Below are 21,807 nucleotides of genomic sequence, written 5' to 3' on the forward strand. Positions count from 1 at the left end.
AGGCAGCAATCACGGTTCTCTCTGACTGGTGCTTTAAACTCTATTACGCCTCTGTGCTGTAGACTTCAGAACACATAATGACCGGATAACTACATTTTTTACTTTTATCGACTTTAACACGTCACAAGCAGGATAAAGCCTTCCTCATACTTCCTCGGGATTCCCGTAAAAGACTATTTATCTCTCGATTTTCTTTTCAACAGCTCTGCTGGTAAGATTTCTGTCTCGTCGATTCATTGGGGAATATGATCCCACGATAGGTAATGATCTCTTTACACCTTCCTCGTCCTCTCGTTATATCATTCCTCCTCTGTCGTCAAGTAAGTTGTGACAACACTGGTCAAATTTTCTTTTCCTTTGCACAGAGGATTGTTATCGCCGGACAGTGAAAGTCGACGGAGATAATGTCACAATTGATGTACTAGACACTGCATGCAGGGTAAATATCGAATAAGTCGCAATACATTGTTTCCTTGGCTGTCATTCAATAAGGAAGTATACTGAGTGCTTAAACAGACACGGACAACACAATGAGCCGATCAGAGCTTGAAACATCCACGCGTTCAGACAAGCTTCGTCCATACTGACTGAGACTGGTTTCCATTCTCGAAGGGTAGCGATTAAATATGTACGTTTTTAATAGGCCATTTTCGAAATATCAAATATTCAGCTTGATAGTGAGGCAGTGAGGACAAAAACAATAGAAACACGTTGGAATGAATGTGAAAATTATTCACATATCATCCATTTTCCTTTGTCTTTGTCCTCATGCACTGCCTCTCTATCAAGCTGAATCTTAATGTACCGAAAAAGGCCTATTGGTTGAGATCGATCACGTGATGCATTTCTGTACCTTACCCCCCCCCCCCCCCCCCCCCAACGAGAAAAATCCGGGGTGAAATAAAATGTCTTTATTTTTTGCTATTCTCTCACATATGTTGTCTTTGTCCTGTCCTTTTCCTCTGCCTCTCTTCCTCAAAACACATCTAAGGGGAACACAGATGCGTAGTGGATGGTGCAATAGAAAACAGCACTCGCCCTCATGCAATCAATATTATGGCGTTAAAATCTTAAAGACGATCACATTTAGTGGACTTCTCAATCTATCCTGCTCCGAGAGTTTTTCTCCGGCCGTATCCCGATTTTCCTCAGCATTATGCTGAGGAAAACCGAGCCTTATCTCATGGCTGGACTCATAACCGGTTATGAGTCCAGCCGGGAAATAAGGCCTATATCAATCAGTGAATAACGTCCCACCAGGAGTACCTCATTCTTTAGTGGAACGTTTCAGGTAAATTGACGCTCTCAAGAAGTTTATCCTAAGCGTTGTTTGTGGTTATGTTTTTTTACGTACGTTGAATGTTTTTGTTTTCGTTGTTGCAGAGTTCAACTTCAAAACTGAAGGAAACTTTTCTCAGCACAGGTGACGGCTTTATCGTGATCTATTCCGTCGCTGATCGGAAAAGTTACATCACAGTTCCACGCTACAAGGAAATGATTGAAGAGTCGCGAAACCGAGCGAACCTGGGTCCCGTCCCTTTCCTTCTAATCGGGAATAAGATTGACTTGGAAGAGCATCGGACCGTGGCTAAGAGCGAAGGACAAGCGCTGGCGAACAGATACGAGTGGCTATTTCAAGAGGCATCTGCAGCGGAATATGACGGCGTGGATAAATCATTTTGTGACTTAATTCGCGAGATACGAGCGCGAAGGCGAAAGATCAGCGCACCCGACTCGGCTTCCAATTTGATGCTCCATCTGCGTCAATCCAGTTTCAGTGATATTGACAGCCAAACAGACGAGGGCTCTTCGGAAGGCAAAAAGAGGCGAACGGTGAAAAAGAAACTAAGCGACTCGAGTATTCACTATAAGAGAAAGTTGTTTGGCTCTTGGCATCATAGCTAGTAGGGGGTGCCGCCCGTGTATCGTCTCTTTAATTAATGTAAAACAGCGCCGGCAGCTCGAGACCGAGTTCGCGGACACCGGATCTTCATGCCAGTTAGCAGCGCACAGCCTTTCCGCTTTGACTACCACGTGGTTCAGTAATCATCGAAATTTTCAAAATTGTACTATGAACGGCAATAAAAGCAAAGTTCTTTTACTTTTTCCAGTTAGGTTTTTTCAAGTTATTGTTTCCTCTCTCTGTTTTTGGATACTACCCCTCAAGCTTCATCAAATACCAACACAAAAAATAGTTTGCATTTTTTCGTTTAATTATATAATCAAATCTTTAAGAAGTGGGTATAAGATGTGAGCCTTTATCCATCGTTTCCCTATCGTATTTTTTTGCTTTCGCATGGTATTTTTAGCTACTTTCTCGTACAAAATGAAGTAAACCTGAGAAAGGCTATCAGCTGCGATGCGATAGCGAATCAACGTGGACAGAATATTGCTCTCTTAAGGAGGAAAACGATTGGTCTGCGGCATGTTAAGGTTGAGTGTATTTTTTTTAAAGTCTTTTTCATTTCAAACGTTTAATCGAAACTAACTTAGCGTTCGAGCTTCGAAAGCTCAGGCTTGGGTTGCTGGAAGTATAGTTAGCGTTAAATACTATCGAAACCTATAGGTTTTGATGCCTTCTTAACCAACGGTCAGAGTTAACCAGGCTTCGAGCAACCTGCCCAGAAGTGGAAAAGCGTTAAAACTGGTAATCGGAAGGTTCGAATGCTATGAGAGGCTCTCGGATTCTTTCCCTTATAAGCTCAACTTCACTTTTCAGCCTTGTTTGCCTACACTGTCCAATCTTCTTGTGATTGTTTGTGAAAGCGATAGAAGAAGCCATTGTAAGTTGTTATTTTCACATCTTCTTGAGGGGTGATCCGTCATATATGGTGAAATTAATTAGCTTCAAGTCCATAAGAACTGGTCCGACCGGAAGTTCTCGCCAAGCATGTCTTAACTTCCGGGGAAGATACAAACTGTTAAACACCTCTTTAAATGGTTCGCGTTCCCTTAGCCTCATCAAGTAAGAGTTTTTCCAAATCGGTCTCGATTCCTGGCTTAAGAAACAATCATATGTTTTCGACGAAACATTTGTGTGAACTTCGTCATTTGACAACGACCTGTCGTTCTTTGATGGCGATGACTTTATCCGGCGATAAAAATTTCCCGAGGGTGTCCTACACAGATCTTGCATGTAACTCACACGGCTGGCATAGTCGATATCATAAGAAGGCGAACTTGAAATTCGTTTTCTTGATTGCGTCGGAGTCTTAAAACTCCACTCCTCATCTTCTGTTTCATCAAAAATCTCCTCTTCCCTTTCACTGTGTACAATTTCCTTTTCCCGCGAAGCAATCACCGCACTAAATGAATCTTCCCCATTTTGACGTTTATTTGCAGAAGAGCTGACACGATGCGTCGAAATCGCCTCAGAGCGCTCCGTCAGTTTCCAACAGTCTTTACACAAATTGGGACCGAGCAACTCGCAAAAATAGCGACCCGTAGAGTTGCTTTGATCACGTACTCTTCGTTCACACGAAGTATCACGCGCGTTTCCGCGCGCGCTTGGAACTCGACTTGGGATCTTCTTGGTAGATTTTAGAAAGCTTGAACCGATCTTAGGAAAGCTTTCAGCCGCGTTCGTGCCGCGTCGAAAGCGAGGATGTTGAAACAGCCATTCGGGGTCTAGTGCTGGCTCCTTTAAAGTAATGTTACGAAACTCAATGTATGGCTTACAGTTCCTATTTCCTTGACAATGCAGCGAATCTTCGACCCAACGTCTAGATCTCTCAAGTGTCACCATCGTTCTTTGAGCTTGTTTGTCGGGTATAAACTCACTTCTTAAAGTAAGGCAAATGTTTTCGGTTCGTACTCCGATCCCTAAGCTGGCGATAAATTCTTGGTTTTGTTTTGAACGTGTCTTCTTTCCGCTCAATTGAAGACAACACAACGAAAGCACTGATACATGGCAACAATCATGAATTCTCGCTTTGATAAAACGCAATTCCTGACCCGTGACCTGGAGTTTCATATTACAACAAACCCGCGTTATTTGATATGCATATTACATGACAGACAAATTGAACAACTCCTTTTTTTCAGGATTAAAAAACTGTTGTCTCGGGTGGCTTTCATCGTTGCTTCAGGGGAGAAAGAATTTAACAATTTTCTTACCCCGTCCGTGATCGTGATTCTGGCTTCCTTCAGAGGTTCTCGAACTTGGAAACGGCGGTATTTCTTAATTAAGTGTTTTTCCTGTCTGAAAGTTTTGTTAAAAATGATCTGAGTCATTTCTCGTCTCGCTGACGCATGCATGCTTCGCACGAGAGCTAGACACACGGCCAAAACTTTCATAGAAATACTAGATTTTTCATTTTCTGTGTATTGCGCAATTGAATTAAGGCCTTCTTTTCTGGACGACAAAAATTAAATTTGGTTTTGGTTTTCGCTCGTTACACCGGATGCCTAAAATGCAACTAATAAATTATTTACGTTTTGTTGTTTGTCTTTTTTGCCGTCTATCATATCCCCACAAAAAAATGGTCACTAATAGAAAAATAATTAACAAAAATTCACTACTAGCCATCAACACTGAGGTAAATAGTTGTTACAGTATATACTAAAACGGTGAGATAAAAAAGCACAAAAATATGATCTTAACTTATTTATTTCTGCAACGATTACAATATTCTCGACCGCAAATCCCGCGCGATTTGCTCGGAGGGGATTAGTTAAAAACTATTAGTATAAATACACAGGTGATTATACAAAATCGCGCGCTCTCGTTGGCTCTCTATCTCGGATTATCAGCCGATAATCACCTGGACGGACAAAATGGCTGCCAGTAGTCGTTTTGCCACTGTAAGTGAAGATGATTTTCGCGTTAAAATGTTTTTTTTTTCTCTTTTTTGAAATAATCACCTGTGTATTTATACTAAAACAATTATTCGCCTCAGGCTCAGTGATTATCGGTGAATATTCACCGATAAGCACTGAGCCTGAGGCGAATAATTGTTAATTAACAACAACTAATAGTTAACAACTATTCACCGAAGTGGAGGTGGCTAGCGGTGGATATTTACCGAGCTGCGAATTTGCATTTTAGTATATACTAAAACAGTGAAGGAGATAGTATACTGCTCAAGAAAATAATTTGGATGTTTTCTTCACTTGTCACGGATGCCAATCGGGACGCCAGTTTTTCCCGAGTTGCTCGGAGGTAAATAGCACAGGATATTCGGAGTTTGACGAGCCAATCAGCGCGCGAGTTCAACGCTATCCAATGTTTTAGTATATACTAAGAAAGGATATTCGGAGTTTGAGCAGCAAATCAGGGGGGCAGGTTGCTCGAAGCCTGGTTAGCGCTAACCGTTGCTTAAGAGGTATCAAAATTTATTTGTTTCCATGGTATTCAACGCTGGTTAGCGCCAACCATGCTTCGAGCAACCCGGGCCAGAGCGTGACGTCAAAGCCCGGTTTACACTGCGACATAAGCATAAGCATAAACATAAGCACAAGTATAACGAAGTTCACACATGTTGAATGAGGATAATGGAAGGGACACACGCAAGCGCACGGGACGAGCCACGTTTCCAAAATGACGGACGAAGAAGAAATTTTCCTCTTACTATTACTCCTTCTGCTTTATAGAAGAAGACGAAGGCGTCAAGAAAGAGAACGAGAAAACAGACTGAAGAGGTCCTGTTGGGTATTTTCTAAGGGATATTTTCCGAAAGAAGAAAGAACAAGGGGACTCGGAAACTGCAACCAGCGGACTGAGAATTTATTTGTCGCAAAGGCAGGGATATTAATTGCGAACTGCCCCAGCAAGTTTCTTGTAAAAAAAATAGTACCTTCGGACGCCGTCTTAGGCATTATTAACTTAAATTAAATTAAATTAATTATTAAATTAACTTAAATTAACTTAAAACAGCCGACACCTCGGTCTTATGCTAATGTTTATGTTTCCCCCCGGTTTACACAGTTATAAACGTGACATAAACATATATAAGCATAAGAAAATGGAAACGATTCCTTTTTCTTATGCTTATGCTTATGTCACTCCCGGTTTACACAGCTTTTGCTTTAATATGCTTCCAGGTTATGTTTATGCTTATGTCACAGTGTAAACCAGGCTATACCAATAAATTTTACGACCACGCCACAAAGTAAGAATATGATTGGTTAAAAAAAGGAAGTATAATCGTGCTGCACGTGCAACACGAGTTTCCGTGCATTTATTTGCCGTACTTCACAAAACAACGTGCAATCACCACAATTTTCGGTTTTGACGACAACGTGCGCATATAACAATGAACCGTTCATTTTCTATTTTTGCTTTAAAAACGCTTGTACCCAACAATTCGCCCGTGTTGTACAAGGTGAACAAGACCGAAAAATCACGAAATACTTGCGATAGCGCTAAGTTATATTTTGGAGTGACGTTTCGTCGAAGTTGCCCATACTTATTAAACTCCCTGATGGCTTTGCACGCCCACCACATGCGCTCTGGACATTAGTATATTACTTTGTCGTCCTGACAACCGCGCGACATGTACCAAATGGGATAGTGCAGTGGTGGCCAGGCTTCAATCCCAGACTCGGCGTCATATGTGGGTTGATTTTATTGGTTCTCTTCTCTGCACCGACAGGTTTTTCTCTGGGTACTCCGGTTTTCCCCTCTCCTCAAAATCCAAAATTTGATTTGATTTGCGTTGATTTGTTAATTTCAATTTACAGTGTGCCGAATTAGTGCTCCAGCGCTAGAAGATTAGACACTTAAATATTCAAGTTCCTTTCCCTTTCCTTTTAGCCCTCAAGTACCAGGATAAGACTTTTTCAGCTAGGTTTTTAATTAAAAATTAGACCCGTAACCCGCAAGGGCTACGGGTCAATAGGCCATGAGGCAAAGCCGAATGGCCTATTGACCCGTGGCCCTTGAGGGCGAAGAGTCTAATTGTTTTGGTATCAACACCCAACTTGTCGAACAGAAAAGGCAATAATAAAGTTAGCAAATGCAAGTTGAAGAAATATTTATTTGGGAATAAAACGAAAGAAAGCGTCACGCTATTCGAGGACTATTACTAATAGTCCTCTAGTAACGTAGCCAATAGCCCATTTCCAAGTTGCTGCATGCCTCAGTTTCAAAGTGAGTCCTGGTGCACAACCATTCAAATGGAAATGAGTTGTGAATTGTTATGCAAATCAAACTCATTTTCCTTACAATAGTTGAGCACCAAGACTCGCTTCGAAACCAAGACAAACAGCAACTCGGAAATGGCCCATTGAAATGCAGGATTTGCATTAATCCACTAGTTGGGTGATTCTGACTCAAATTAGTCATTGCATTTTGTCGAAAAACAGCCCTGAGGGAAAAACGACAACACAAATTTGGCACATACATCGCAACAAAAGCTATTTGTACATGTTTATTTCGGTTTTTATTTTTCATACAACTACTGTCAACAAAAGTGCGTTTTTTAAGAGCGCATGGGACCAGCACTACTTCCACCACCCGGCCGGAAACCCTGGGTAGCATTAATAGGCTGAGTTACTTGCAGGTTAGGAATATTTCCAAAGTCCTGAAAGAGAGAGAAAATGTTTTTTTTTTAGAAAGAAGTACCTCTTTGAATCGAATGTTATTCAAGCTTGATAAATATTTGCAATTTTAACAAGGTGCAATTATACTACAAGGAAAACTTTTTTCAAGTAACTCCTGCGGAGACATTCTCTGCATGAAGTGATCAGTCATACACCTTATTCCAATATTGCCATTATTGTATTGTTCGTTTGTTTGTTTGCAAATTAGCCCTTGCTGCCTCGCTCTTAAACTTAAAATTCAAAAGCATATTTAATCTTGAACAAGGCAACAAGGACAAATTTGCAAACAAACAAAAGAAAACTGGTGGCCATTTTGGAACAAGGTGTACTCATCTTGTTTAAACGGGGACATAGTTTTTTGATGCTGTTAGCTTAACCCTTTAAGCCCCGAGGGGTTCCCCACTGACGAGTAAAATCGTCTGGCGTTAGACAGAGTAAAATCTATAAGTGCCATTTGGCACTATCGGGGCTGAAAGGGTTAAGTGACCCATAGCCTCCTTGCACTCCAAAATTAACTGAAATCAAGTCTAACGTCGACTTTTTAACCCATTACCACAAATCATTACAAATTTCCATACTTATTTTATGTATTTATAGCATTCTGTTGGGCCCACTAAATAACATTAAGGATTGGTTGTCAGCTCATAGTAGATCACAACAAGTGCTGCTGAACTGACAACTTAGTGATGGGAAGCTAATTGAATCAATTAACAACTAAAAACTGTTGTTTTCAAAACTTATCACTTAAACATTTGTGTTTGCTGCACCCCTTCTTATGGAATAAAATTGCTTCCTTGTGAAAACTTAAGGGCTAAAATTCATTTCCTCAATATTCTGTATCAAGCCTTGACAAGAAAGAAGCACTCTTTAGGAGTCACCACATCTCATAAAAGCATTGATAAACAACAACAGTATTAACCCATTCACCCCCAAACCAGCCTACACCAGCCATACTTAGTATTTGACTCTGTCTAATGCCAGACGATTTTACTTGTCAATGGGGAAACCCCAGGAGTCAATGGGTTAAGCTTGATTTAATCTGCAATAACATTAACGTTGAACGTTTTCGGTTTATTTTTTAACCCAAATGATGCAGTCACAACCCCAATTACTTATTAAAGGCCACATTCCAATCACAACAAAATTAATGTTTTACTAATCAGTGACTGAATCTCTGTTAAAAATTAACCCGTTGACAAGTACTACTGATATTTAAAATGTAATTTACAATATGTGCATCAGCATTGTATCACATCTTAGAAACTCTTTCCTTAACCTAAAGTTCATAACTGTGCTGATCTTGTAAACATTCCTTATAAGACAAACACTTTTTTGTATAAGCCTTACCAAGACTTTCAACATTTCTTTGGTGTCTGGATCAACCTCAATCATATCCAGCTCAATAGCAGAGACCTAAAGAAACAAAAATAAAAATTTGAGAAGGACTGTCAAGCGATGAGACAACATCACCCATTCTATGTCACTTTCCACCTCAAACCACAGCATAATAAAGTCTTATCTATAAATGTGGGGAGGTTCTTAGAATGTTTGCTTCAAGACTTCTCACCTCGGGAACGTAGTTGTCCCTTCGTTCACGTTCTTCCTCCTGTAGCTTGATTGAGATTCCACGCACAGGACCTTTCTGGATACGCTTCATCAAATGGGTGACAAACCTGAAACAGTTGTATTAAAAATATTACTGAGCTTAAAGTCTCTTCATGTACTCACAAGTATAAACTGGTCCATGCCCAGTGTGCATATATCGAGTGATGGCTGCACAGAAGTTTGCAGAGCACTGGAGAAGCAGAAAAGTTGCTTGAGGAACAGCCAAAACCAACTCTTGCTTTTTGAGTGCTCCCCAAACTCCCTTATTGAGCTATATGCTATGCTGCCTCCAGAGGAATTTTGATAGGATCAGCATGTGAGCTCTGTTATAGAGCAAGTTCTCTGAGCCAAAAAGTCAAGGCTAATTTTGGATTTACCGTGAATCAACGAAGAAATTGATGAACACAACAAAATGACAAACGCGAAAAAAAAAAGTTAAGCAACAGCAAAAAAACAAAAATCACAACCCTCATACAGATGGCAAGTGAGGATAAGCAGATAAGTTATCTGATCTTCACGAAAAGTAATCATTTAACAAAGCCTTACCCAGCAATTTTGTTTTTTAGCTTCTTGCTTGGGATGATGGCAATATCATCACAAACGCGCTTGTTTGTATGGAAATCAAGAGTCAACCGAGGATAATACTTCTCAATGATCACTCTTGCCGCTTTCTTTACCGTCTTGGTCCTTACACGACCCTGCAAAATGCAAGTGTGTAAAAAATAAGACTACTACTACACTATACTTAGCAAAAACAAGCTTCATTTAGTTTATAAATGCCATCTTCGACATCAAAAAGCAAACTTAATAAAACATCAAAGCTTAAGTTCTCTCATTTATTACTACGAATTATTAAGCAGTATCAACGATGTTTAACGTTCGTCGTGATCGAAACATAAGATAGAATTAATTCTCGGAATGTTTAGTGCATAAATTTGGGGCAAAATTGCGTCATTGATAAGTTTTTAACTTCAAAGAAATGCTGCCTTTGAGCCACCAAAGGAATCAAACCTTTCCTCCTCTCGAAAAGACAATAACACAAGGCAAAACAGAAACATGTTATGGAAGCTACGAATGTGAAGGGTAAATTGAAATGCCATAATTTTGTTGTAATTCCTTAAAATGTTATTTTAAGAGCGTTTAGCAAAGTAGAGAAACGATATATTTTGCCATCTTTATTAAATAAACCTGGGATGAGTCAAAATTAACAACGATGGAACGAGATTGTTAAGATACATCGAAAAACCCACCATTTTGAACCTTGGAAAAATAAAAAGGAAACTCCCATGGTGCTCCGCAGTTCTTACACTTTGTACCACCGCTGCACTCTCTTCTTAAGAACTGCGGGCGTATTCAATAAAGGCATTGCTTGCCGAAAACATTCAGTCGTGAAAATTGAGTGTCTTATCTTCTAGCGCTGAAATTTTCTCTTTTAATGTAACAAAATGAGCCATTTTCGAAATATCAATATTCAGCTTGATAGTGAGCCAGTGAGGACAAAAACAATAAAAACAATTTGCAATGAATGTGAAAGATATTAGCATATCATCCGCTTTCCTTTGTCTTTGTCCTATAAACCCCTCTTTCAAGATAAATTTTACCATATCGAAAGTGGCCTATTCTCACAAACATTTAGCGTTTATTTATCATGATTCAGTATTTACAAACTGGCGAAATCCCCCGAGCAAACAGCAGAACAAAGCTACGCAGGCAGTTTTTTGGGGGGTCGTGTCATACCTCATCGAATGGGCTTCAGGATTGGCCAGAAGAGCAATAGAACGAACAAAGAAACAGAGGATTCTGCGCAGAAAACAATAGAAAGTACGACACTATACAGCCAATGAAATATAGTGTTCAACTCTTGGGTGAAGGAGACAGTTTTTATCGGTTTCAGTTGCTTTGAGTAGAGAAAAAACTCGTTAGATTCCATCTTAAAAATTCTTTTATTTTACAAACATTTCTCGCACGCTACCGATAGTAAGTAATACCATTGCAAATACCATTATGTATGGGTAGAAAACTTCATTATATTCATTTACCTAAATTGAAATCTAATTAACATTCAACACTCCTTCGTAATAACTTACTGTACAACCCGAAGTCATGTGTAACGAAAATTCATTGAAAATCATTTGAGTCTGCAAAGTGCGTAGTCAAAAATAAGAAATTCAAGGACCCTTGTTGGTTCAACCGCAACAAATATTTTGGCAATTTCCGAGATAGTTAATTGAGGCTAAATGAAGCATGTGTTTCCTATAAAAATTAATTTTTATTTACAAGATAAATAGAATAAATTTCCATCACAAAAATACTTCACGTTTGCAATCGCCGAGGGCAAGCTTTCCATTTCGTGCAACACGAGTGATCAATCTCCAATCACTCGTTTGCAATATTCTGGAAACGGACAGCTTGCTCGCTTGCCAGAGTCAACTTGGAAATGCTCTCATGGCTTATCAAGATATTTCTTCTAAATACAACTTTCTCAGTGCTAAAAGTGCACGATTTTCGTCTCCTAATTACCTAGCGCACTCATCATCACTAACCATCCAAAGTCACCCGACCCCGACCAATTTCCCAAAATCAAATATTTCACTGCAGCCAAAACCTAACTAACCAACCGGGTAAAAATGACGGATGGTTTCCAACTTTACAAACAGACAGTACTTTTCATAATTAAGTGAAGTACGATCGTCTTCACTCTGAAGATGACTTCCGCTCAGGTTGTCGAAACGTCAGTCAATGTCATCTCAAACAGTCCTTCTCAGGACTACACTCACCCGGACGATCGTACTTCACTTAATCATGATATGACTCCTGGGTTCACACGATTTACGACGATTTTAAACTGTACTTTTGTTGACGGAATTGTTGAAAAACAAACGAAAATACCGCTATGGTGCAACAAAGTTTCTATAACACTGACAATAACGTTATTCACTCTTAAAAAAGCTAGCTTCTCATGTCCTCCTCGTTTCCAATACAGACGCGCCCGTATCCAGAGCCACCGAAGCACCAGTCTGTGTAGCCCTTGTCTAGTTTGCGCAGAAATAAAAAAAAACAAAACAAAACTAGTCGTTTGAAACCATTATGTAAGGATCCATGTTCCTTCTCCGTTAGCTTGTTTCAACGCCATCTTTCGTTGATTAAAACAACATTCGACTTGGCGATAATTCTTCTTACGGGTCCAAGCGACGAATCATGTTATTCCCAGAGAGCAGCGTAATTTCCATAAAGAACTAGGGAGAGCGGTCCTCCTGCCGCGAAGAGCTTGGTACCCGTTGGGTCGTAGCAGTGTGTGTAGATAGCATTACTACAGCAGGCTTGAGAATGATCCCATAGAAAATCGAACTGGCCCAGATCTCTCTAAAAGGAAGAATCAAATATCATTTAGTTAAAACCAAGCCAACCAGCGATTTCTCCTGAGATATTTGGGGGGGGGGGGGGGGGACTTCAGGGAGGTTTGCAGGGGCATTGCCACGTGCTTTGGCTTGAATCACCTTGTTGCTTATTCTCTTGCTTTTCCCTCCCTCCCTCCCTCCCTCCCATGTTTTAGGGTAAGTATACACTCCACACACTGGTGTCAGTGATGTGTTGACGGGTGCATGCCGTGGGAGGTGAACTGTGGCTCGGTTGTCTTGCTGCTGAGGAGAGTGCATCTCCTCTACTGCTGCCTTTATGGCACCTACCCTCCAGTAAATTGGCGTAGTGTTTTAAATTGCGTCATGAGTACTGATATATTGACAGTTGGTTTTGCATTTTGAGCAATCAGTGTTTGGCTTCGACGTCTTGCGCAACCTTTTCAGGCAAAACCGAAACAAATGGCGCACGCATGCATTTTACACGCGGCTTGAGCAAGTCAAATATGACTGCGTTGTTTAAGCCAGTTGTAATCGGTGCTGAAATGGTGTTAAGAAACCAAAAGGAAAACCGCTCTGAATTGAGTAATTTCAAGACGCATTGGTTTTCTACATCTATATCTACAATCTTAATCCACAAAGGTTTCCCATACACGTAGATTCGTCAGCTCTTTAGTCACGGCTTAAAAATCATAAATTATACAATACATAAGATAGACTTGTTAAATACATATTAGAAAGAAGGAGGGTCATTCCAGGACGATAATGGCCCCTGAAGCCGCATATTAAAAAGCAGGTTTTGCATTACAAAGATTGGAGTTTGGTTCAGTCAAAATCGCGCCACATTTTTAACCAGTTGAAAAAGGCAAAAACAATTGCTCAGGCATTATGATTGGATAGTTGACTGGTTGAACTGTCCGCGTCCATTCTGATAGAGAATTTTGGGAGTTTAAGAAAGCACGACGGTACGGCGTATAGTTTGAGCTATTCTAAGTATTTCATGATTATTCCATCTTGTTTATATTAAACAAAATGGGCGAAGTGTCCTATGACTGGATTGGTAACGGACGGATTTAAAGTAAAGAGTGAGACTGAAAGATTCATTGTAGTTTGTCCACGTTGTCGTCAAAACCTTAAATTTGGTCATTTCACGTAGTAGTTTTGACGAGTACGAGAGAGAATTGTTCAACTAACTTTGCACATTTTTTTCAGCAAGGGACAACTGACTAAAGCAAAGGCGTTGAACCCTGGTGGATCTAAATAGATAATTTGTATGATAGACAAGCAAGGCTCGCTAAATTGTTTAAAAGTGATACCGAGCATGGCGAAATATTGAAATTATATAAACCTCAGCCCTACAGCTAGCCTTGCTTTGTTATTCTTTGTGTTCTATTCAAAAAATTCACATGAAAAGTCGGTTGCAAAATAGGTCTGGGAAGTTTGATATGTTTTGGATTCTCCAACACTTACCAGCCAGCCTTTTCCTGACCGATAACAGATCATTTCATTGGTGGACCTGTGTTTCAAGAAGCCGCCAGTTCTCAAATCAAAGAAAAACAGGGAACCCAGGCCAGTTCCAACAGTCAATAACAAGTTTCGGAAACTTAAGGAACGAACGCCTGCACCAGGATCGTTCGAATTGATGCTTGCCACAGGTTTGTTACTTCTTACGTCGAACAGTGAAACTTGTGACTGCGAACCGACAGCATACAACATGCTATCGTTTTCCAAGGCAAGACAAACTGTTTCCTCCGCATATTTTAAAGTCAGGGTACTTTTCTAAAAAGGGAACAAAAACACAAGCGTGGTTGTGACTAAATAATGAAAAACTGAGGTACTTTTAAGTTGAACAAGATTCAAAGGGAGATGAAGAAAACCCATGTTCGGAATACTTGAGTAATGATATAAAGGACTTAATTGGGGTAGCTGTAACCTGCAATCAGGCTCTATTTTAGTTTCGCACTGTACATACATCGAAGAAGTCTACGAAATAATCACTGCAATCAAAATACGTCGCAAAGAAGGTTTCAAATGTGGTCGGAATCTGGCTACGGATATTCTCTTCGCATGCAAAAGGAAAAGGCAACCCAGGTCCATGACTAGCGGCTATTAACCCTCTTTGCTGTTCGCAATTTTCAGCCGAAACTTATTCAGTTTCTGTTCTTCGGTGAGATTTCAACATTATAATCTGAGCAAAAGCCCTGAAACACACTTACCGGCTGGCATGTTTTCATGTCCCACAGATGCACGTAACCCAGTGCGGACAGAGAGACAAGAGTCTGAAAGAAAGGAAGGTTCCTTATAGAAAAAGTGCGAGCAGAAACAGAACAGTATACGTAATTTAAATGGCCTTGATCGAAAACTTAGTAATTTACACTACTCGTAAATACACCAAGACCTAGCCCCCCCCCCCCCCCCCCACTTTCAAACGTACTCCGCGGCCCCTTAAAAAGACGGCCCGACGTTTTTCAAATTTACGGCAAAACTGAAACACCCTAAAATAACGTGACATAGTCCCTCTAAAGGTCAACATAGCCTAATAATTGCGAAACGATGATTTCCACTCAAATCCAGCTATTCCCACCAACGCAATTTACCTTCAGTGGTACTGAATTCAAAATTTTGAGCTTTGATTTTTAACCACAGGCCGTTTACTTTGAGTGCACATTTTGGATTTTACGGTCCGCCATTACTCACGTTCAAAACTGACCGATTGGACCTCAGAGGGTTGGATACGGGGAGAAGTGTGAATGCAGCTTATTATATATGCAAAACGCGAGTTTAAAAGTCAGAAAGCCCAAAACCCTCGTTCTGCATATTAATTCTGTGGCGTACACACACATTGCATTCTGAAAGTACTGAGCCTTTGACGTCACTTTCTCCTCGATCCAGCTCTCTCAAGATCATAAAGTTAGTAACGCATGGCCGACCATTTAACTGGAAAATTCCAGTCAAAATAAACAGGTGTCTTTTTGGTCGCTTAGTGTTTAGTTAACATAGTTTTGAAATCCAAAGAAAAATAAGAATTGATTTTTTGGTCACAGGGACACTAACTAAACACTAAGGGGCCAAAGTTTTAAGCCTTAATTTAAAAAGACACCTGTTTATTGTGACTAGAATTTTCCTATTAATTTTAATGGTCTGCCATTACTAACTTTAAAATCTTGTTGAGAGCTGGATTGACGAGAAACTGACTCAAAAGACTCACTAGTTTAAGAATGCAATGCATGTGCACGCGACTGAATTACCGTATTTACCCGTGTATAAGTCGACCTTTTATGGCCTCAAAAGAAGCTCCAAAAATCGCCCTCGACTTATACGTGGGTCAAAGATTTAGAGCCAAGTTCCAGCTAAATAATTTATTCAAAATTAACATAATAATGTTGTCTTGGGCATGACGAACGCAGTGAACGAAAGACTTCAAATAACTGACAAAGACTTCAAAATGAATGTAAGCAATTCCAGTTGAAATGAAAAAGGATTTGTCATAGGATTTTCAGGCTTTCAAGCATTAAAATAGTGTTTTGCATATAAAATAAACTGCATTTACATGCTAACATTTCAATAATAATAATAATAATAATAATTTAATACTTCTTCTGCGCCCATTTCATAAAATGATCATGGGCGCATTACAATGAATGGAAATTAAAGATATTTACAATAATAATTATTAAAAAGTAGTAGATAATGCTAATTACAATAATGGTGATACTACAAATAAATTGACTTTAAAAATTTATCATTCAAAAATACAGAATATTGTTCTAAAATTGAGTTCATTGAAAAGCTAGGGAGTAAATGATGTCGCTTTCTCCAGATCAACCCTCTGAGGTCCAATCGGTCAGTTTTGCACGTGAGTAATGGCGGACCATGAAATCCAAAACTTACTCTCTAAGTAAACGGTCTTGGATAAAAATCAAAGCTCAAAATTTTGCCAGTCAATGTTAAGTAAACACACTTTCAGAATCTGAAGAAAAAAATAGCAGAGCCTTTCTTTTGCTTGCTCGATTTGGCATTCTCAAGATGGTTGTTTCTGCTTGATTAAAGTACTATGGTATAACATGTGAATAACGGACATTGACTTTTTTCATTTATTTTTAACATGACCTTGGGAGGATGAAAGACACACAGCAAGTGCTGGAATGCAGTTCTGTACCTGAGAATTTCTTTCATACACCAAGTCCCTTATCTTGTCTTTTCCTCTTTCCTGATCTAATGTACTGTAGAGGCTGTTAGCAGGTGATTTTATACACAGACTTAATTCATTGTCATCCATCAATCTAACAGGATCCTGGACACACCATAATGAAATGCTACCATCCCTTGAGCCTAAAGAAAAAAAAGTCTGTTGGCCCTGTGAGCACATGTGCTAGGCAGTAGTTTATCTGATGGATAGATGGACGTCACTGTCAGGCTATGAAAACCTTCCACTGGTCTTAGCTGATCAAATTAAAAAGTCTCAAAAGACAATATGGAGCTTAAGGTCTATGATGCTGTCATCAACGAAAACACCATGAAACAATCATAATATTGCATGTGCGGTATGCATTTCAGCACACATTTATCCGGTAGTCTGCACAACAACGTGAGCATACTTATGCGAAGCTTTCATTCTCTATTTTTACTCTAAAACAGCTCATACAATTTATTTTTAGGATACTTCCCCCACATTGACATGACATCACTGAACGAGGCAGATTAATCAGGAAAGACGTACGAAAGTGGAAACTGATGAAGTTATAGTTTGAGGTGACGTTTTCGTCAATGTTGCTGTCATGGATCTTAAAGTTCCTAATACAGCTCTAACAACAGCAATAGTAATGAACTTTATTTAAATGTCAACTCTTCTAGTGTTGGGCCTCTGATAACTGGGGAACCTGACCATCAAAATCAAATCCAATTAAGGACAGGGAAAAATTGGAGTTCCCTGTGAAAAACCTCTCAGAACACAGTAAAGAACCAACTTATGATGCCAATGCCAGGAATCAAATCTTGGCTACATTGGTGAAAGATGACTTCTCTCACTTCTGCCCCAGAGATGAGAAAATTATGATTAATTTAATTTTCTCATCTAAAATAGCAGTACAAAATATATTGATGTTCCCAATAAGAATATGTTTATTGATCACCAACTTCAAACTTGCTTACATAATAAAAAACTAAAGCCCAGGCTGAATGAAGCAACATCATTTGCTGTCCATTACGATGGAGTGTCAGCATCACGTGATGCTGAGACAGGTTCTTGTCTAACAAATGTTGGCCATCATTAATGGTGAGATTAACTGCAGGTCTGACATTGCCATCAAAGATAAGTTGCCAACAATGTACCAACCCTGGCATAACCCTGGGTATAAGAGTAAATTACCTGTGGCAAGATGAAAATTGTCAATCCATTCAACTGAAAACACCCAATCTGTATGTCCCTTTTGAAAATGAACACAATAAATAATAAGTATTGTTAATTTTGTTGTAATTAATAATCATTTTCTGCATCATACATTTATACACAAGAATCTCATTCTTAGTAATGGTAATGAATTGATATAGCACATTTTCTATTGACATATTCAAATGCGCTTTACAAGCAAGTGATCTATGGGTGAGCTCGGACATCAGCATATATAGGCGCCGCTGGCAGCCGCTATCAGTCCATTAGCAATCTCATGCAGCACATGAATGAAAGACATGAGGCCTGACCACAACACCGGGAGCTCCATGCCCTACTCTTTACGAATAGTGTGTGGGCTCTTTTACGTCCCACTGGGTTGTGAACATTGAAGGGTTGTGAGACGGGGCCTACGGTTTATAGTCCTTATCCGAGAAGACTTGAAAGTCTTAACCATTTGCGGGTGTAATTACAAAGGCAGCACTTTCTCCTCAGTTATTTTTAAGACCCTGAGTGCTGGTCCGGCCGGAGTCGAACTCACAACCTCCCGCATGGCAGCCCAATTCTTATTAACCAACTGAGCCACCGGTGCACGGTGGGAGATTTTTATGGGGTAAGCAACGGCTCAAGGCTTGTCACACATATACAGATTTCCCACTTGCATTGTGTCAATCACTTATCACAGGATTTAAGGGCAACTGCAAAAATATCATTAGCAGTGCTTCAAGTGGAATCCATTCATTTTATTTTGATCCTTGGTTTTGTAACAGCATTAGCAGATCCTTAATAAAGACTCTATAGAGCTAGAACCACCGAAGAAGGAAAAAAACTGAGAGGTAGCTAAGTGAGGCCGAGACTCTACCAGGGTAAATTCCCACAAGTGACATGGCCTAAAAAGTAGCAACAGCACTTAATTAACTAATTAATTAAAATGAAATCACGACAAACAACATCCTTTCTTTAAATTTCCGACAGCAATGTGAAACACTGACAAAGCAACGACACAAGACCTTTTAAAATTCAGACAAGCGACACGGGACCCTCCCCCACTTCCCCCGACAGGGTCTCCAGGCCAGCTCTAGCCACTCATGCAAAAATGGAGGAGCAAGGTTATAAAATACTAGGAAATGACTGAATTGTTAGAGCAATCAATCCACTGACAAGAAATGAAATATATTTATGGCACAACGAGATATTAATGTTGTATTTAATTTTTGGTCTTTTTGAACCCGAAGTCTCCAAACTTGAAAAAATTGGCCAGTTTTTTCAAGTTTCAAGCCACTTTCACCCTCCCCATCCCTGGCCACAAACAACAAAGAAAAGCTTCAGTGCACTTCGATAGTCATTGGCAACAAAACTACAGCATTATTTTCTGGTTTTCCTTGATGCAAGGGCATCTTTACATGTAAGTGTTTTGATATTTGACTAAGATACCATGACACTGCCTCTCCGCCTTGAAGAGCAAGGGGAGACACTCTGTGATGTATATCAAAATTATCACACATGTAATTAGCAAAACTGACAACTGACTCACCTCTCCAACACATACTGGATCAAAAGTGGGCAACCTGTACACTGCTAAATGATTTGGATTCTGGCCACTGGTGGCCAATAGTTTACTTTCAGGGTTTATCTTTATGCTATGTATCCCACAATTTACTTCAGGCATTTCACTCGATGGACTTCCCTCCAACACTGGCAGGGACAGTTTCCAGCCTGACATCATGTCCACCACAAAAAGCTAAGAAAATAAATTGAATCACAGCTGGTTGACCAGGGTGCATTCAGTGTTGGTTACACCAAAGATGCTTGGTGTGGGTTTTAAAATTTTGCAGTTCACTGGCGTGTAATGAGAGAGTTTGGTGTATAGCAACAGGTGATGGAAGCAAAAAAGATGATTTGTAAATGTTCTCTTAAAAGTACATTTAATTTCCATCCAGCAGCAAGAGACTGGTGGCATTGTTAGCCGCTCAACTCACAGTTGGTGTGGAATTTTAGAACCCTTGCCATATCTTTGGCGAGGAGGTTATACGGAATGCATCCTGGCTGGTTGATGCTACGCCATAAGGTCCTATCATAGAAGGAAATCAAACCAAGGGAATAGACCTTTTAGGACAGTCCTTTGACAGGTGACAACCCTTCTGGGTCAAGTTAGGTCTCAAGTAATTATCACGCCGGAATAATATGTGGTACAAAATTCAGTAAACAATTACAAAAGAATATGAATAATTATGAATGAAATGTCCAATTTATTCCAAAGGACAAGGACAAGGCTCATCTTGTGCTCCTAAAAGTAAAACTTTTATTGAACGCTAACTTTCTATTTTTAGACAATCTGTCATTCTTCATTGTCCTCAAATAGAATTAATCAATTAACAACATATAACAAAAATAACTACAACAAGAAATCTGATGGAATACAACATAGACTGGGCTTTTTTTGTCGTTCTGTGATAATTCATTGAAACAAAGAATTTAACACTTGATGATTAAATGATTATTTCCTGTTCTACAAGACTGCATGAACATTTCTTACCTGGTTGGATTTTGTCCCGCAAACGACCTTCTTTTCATCCAGCCATTGCGAGGCGAATACTTTATCGGTTCTTCCCAATGAAATTTCCCTTTCTTTGAACAAGGAAGGTAGATGTCTTGATGTCAGATCATTTACAACAGAATCTTCCAGCTGCAACGTATCGTTTGTTAACCGCAGCTGACGACTTCTCACGTGTTTGAACAAAGACATCATAATATATAGAAAGGTTTTATCGGCGATCGATCGTCTCTAAGAAATTTTCTAACTGTCTTTCATGGAAGAATCCTCTCTTTCAGAGAGGCTTATTAGAGTTGCAGGACAAATATGCAGAGGAGATAACGTCGTTGACATAGGCATGTCGTCAAGTTTAACGCTCTTGAATGAAAAAGTAATCTTCAAATTATCGCAGGCCAATCCAAGGGTAATACAGTGAATCGACAAACAAAAATGCTTGCTGTCTCGATGCTACTCATAAAACTCTACCATGACGCTTCTTTTTCGGGGTTCGGCGTACTCCAAACGGAACAGTTGAAAAAGAATATCGATAGATCTCAAACGAACGCAATAATTTAAGCTGGAAAGTAAAGTGTAAACACGTCAGTTAGCCAACGCCAGAGAGAACGTTGACGAAATTGTCTTGAGAAGAAAGCCCAACGCAGAGTAAAAAAACAACCTTGCTCACGCGATTGAAGATCACCTTGCAAAAAGCTGGAAAATCGGCAAATAACTTGAAAATATTACACAACGAAAACACAGGAAAAATTGCTGTCTTCGCTTGCAAAACATGCGCAAGACTTCCTAGCGCACACTTTTCTCATTGGCTCTCTCCAGTCTTTCACATCTTCTGACGTTGGCGCGAGAGGAACAACTTCCGCTCGTAAAATCAATTGAGTTAAAGCAGCCATGTCTATAATTTTCTTCTTCGTATCTTATTTCTCTGTTTCTGTATTTGCGCGATAGTTGTTAGCTGAGAAGGAAAGAAACTACGAAACTAAATTCGAGCCAAAATCCAATCATATCATATCATACATCTTTATTTACCCTCGGATTTTTAGAGAAGCTTGGTGTAGCTAATATCTCCTAGCATTTACCCTCCCAACCATGATACACCACAGACTACAGACCACAACACCGGGAACTACATGCCCTACTCTTTGCGACAAGTGTGCGGGTTCTCTTACGTCCCACAGGATTATGAACATTGAAGGGCTGTGAGACGGGACCTCCGGCTTATCGTCCTTATCCGAGAAGACCAGAGAGTCTAACCATTTGCAGATGTAATTACAAAGGCAGCACTTTCTCCTCAGTTTTTTAAAGACCCTGAGTGTTGGTCCAGCCGGAGTTGAACTCACGACCTCCCGCGTGACAGCTCTGTGCTC

The 21,807-nt window shown here is 39.8% G+C and overlaps 4 protein-coding genes across 4 annotated transcripts in view; 1 reads left to right on the forward strand and 3 right to left on the reverse strand.

Annotated features, from left to right (window-relative positions):
- The window catches only part of LOC137988898 (ras-like protein rasD), a 3,738-nt gene extending 1,652 nt beyond the window's left edge, over positions 1 to 2,086 (forward strand). Inside the window, exons 2-4 of the mRNA XM_068834844.1 lie at positions 204 to 260; positions 366 to 439; positions 1,384 to 2,086. Coding sequence (XP_068690945.1) covers positions 204 to 260; positions 366 to 439; positions 1,384 to 1,905 — 653 coding nt within the window. The 3' untranslated portion in view covers positions 1,906 to 2,086. The remainder of the gene's footprint in view (positions 1 to 203; positions 261 to 365; positions 440 to 1,383) is intronic.
- Positions 2,087 to 2,198: 112 nt separating this feature from the next.
- LOC137988889 (uncharacterized) lies at positions 2,199 to 4,308 on the reverse strand. Its single transcript, XM_068834838.1, has 2 exons — positions 4,117 to 4,308; positions 2,199 to 3,961 (listed from the first exon to the last, which is right to left on the reverse strand). The coding sequence occupies exons 1-2, from the start codon at positions 4,294 to 4,296 to the stop codon at positions 2,798 to 2,800; spliced, it is 1,344 nt and encodes a 447-aa protein (XP_068690939.1). The 5' UTR covers positions 4,297 to 4,308; the 3' UTR covers positions 2,199 to 2,797.
- Positions 4,309 to 7,357: 3,049 nt separating this feature from the next.
- LOC137988905 (small ribosomal subunit protein eS17-like) lies at positions 7,358 to 9,861 on the reverse strand. Its single transcript, XM_068834850.1, has 4 exons — positions 9,694 to 9,861; positions 9,110 to 9,215; positions 8,890 to 8,955; positions 7,358 to 7,523 (listed from the first exon to the last, which is right to left on the reverse strand). The coding sequence occupies exons 2-4, from the start codon at positions 9,197 to 9,199 to the stop codon at positions 7,422 to 7,424; spliced, it is 258 nt and encodes an 85-aa protein (XP_068690951.1). The 5' UTR covers positions 9,200 to 9,215; positions 9,694 to 9,861; the 3' UTR covers positions 7,358 to 7,421.
- A 1,210-nt stretch (positions 9,862 to 11,071) lies between these two features.
- Positions 11,072 to 21,195, reverse strand: LOC137992185 (DDB1- and CUL4-associated factor 12-like). Its single transcript, XM_068837337.1, has 8 exons — positions 21,102 to 21,195; positions 20,429 to 21,002; positions 19,427 to 19,633; positions 17,872 to 17,929; positions 16,663 to 16,835; positions 14,720 to 14,782; positions 13,974 to 14,282; positions 11,072 to 12,510 (listed from the first exon to the last, which is right to left on the reverse strand). The coding sequence occupies exons 2-8, from the start codon at positions 20,639 to 20,641 to the stop codon at positions 12,349 to 12,351; spliced, it is 1,185 nt and encodes a 394-aa protein (XP_068693438.1). The 5' UTR covers positions 20,642 to 21,002; positions 21,102 to 21,195; the 3' UTR covers positions 11,072 to 12,348.
- Between the last annotated feature and the right edge of the window lie 612 nt (positions 21,196 to 21,807).

Source organism: Montipora foliosa, chromosome 2 (assembly GCF_036669935.1).
Source record: "Montipora foliosa isolate CH-2021 chromosome 2, ASM3666993v2, whole genome shotgun sequence".
NCBI lineage: Eukaryota > Metazoa > Cnidaria > Anthozoa > Scleractinia > Acroporidae > Montipora > Montipora foliosa.

What these genes read in the sequence shown, in the direction of transcription:
- LOC137988889 (XM_068834838.1), bottom strand. Translation starts at nt 4,296, where the DNA reads ATGAAAGTTTTGGCCGTGTGTCTAGCTCTCGTGCGAAGCATGCATGCG. An exon ending in GAATCACGATCACGGACGGG is followed by an intron (nt 3,962 to 4,116) that starts GTAAGAAAATTG and finishes ATGAAACTCCAG; the next exon opens with GTCACGGGTCAGGAATTGCG.
- LOC137988905 (XM_068834850.1), bottom strand. Translation starts at nt 9,199, where the DNA reads ATGAAGCGTATCCAGAAAGGTCCTGTGCGTGGAATCTCAATCAAGCTA. An exon ending in GGGACAACTACGTTCCCGAG is followed by an intron (nt 8,956 to 9,109) that starts GTGAGAAGTCTT and finishes TTGTTTCTTTAG; the next exon opens with GTCTCTGCTATTGAGCTGGA. An exon ending in AAGAAATGTTGAAAGTCTTG is followed by an intron (nt 7,524 to 8,889) that starts GTAAGGCTTATA and finishes TCTCTCTTTCAG; the next exon opens with GACTTTGGAAATATTCCTAA.
- LOC137992185 (XM_068837337.1), bottom strand. Translation starts at nt 20,641, where the DNA reads ATGATGTCTTTGTTCAAACACGTGAGAAGTCGTCAGCTGCGGTTAACA. An exon ending in GCGGGACAAAATCCAACCAG is followed by an intron (nt 19,634 to 20,428) that starts GTAAGAAATGTT and finishes TTATTTTCTTAG; the next exon opens with CTTTTTGTGGTGGACATGAT. An exon ending in CAATTTTCATCTTGCCACAG is followed by an intron (nt 16,836 to 17,871) that starts GTAATTTACTCT and finishes TTTTTTCTTTAG; the next exon opens with GCTCAAGGGATGGTAGCATT.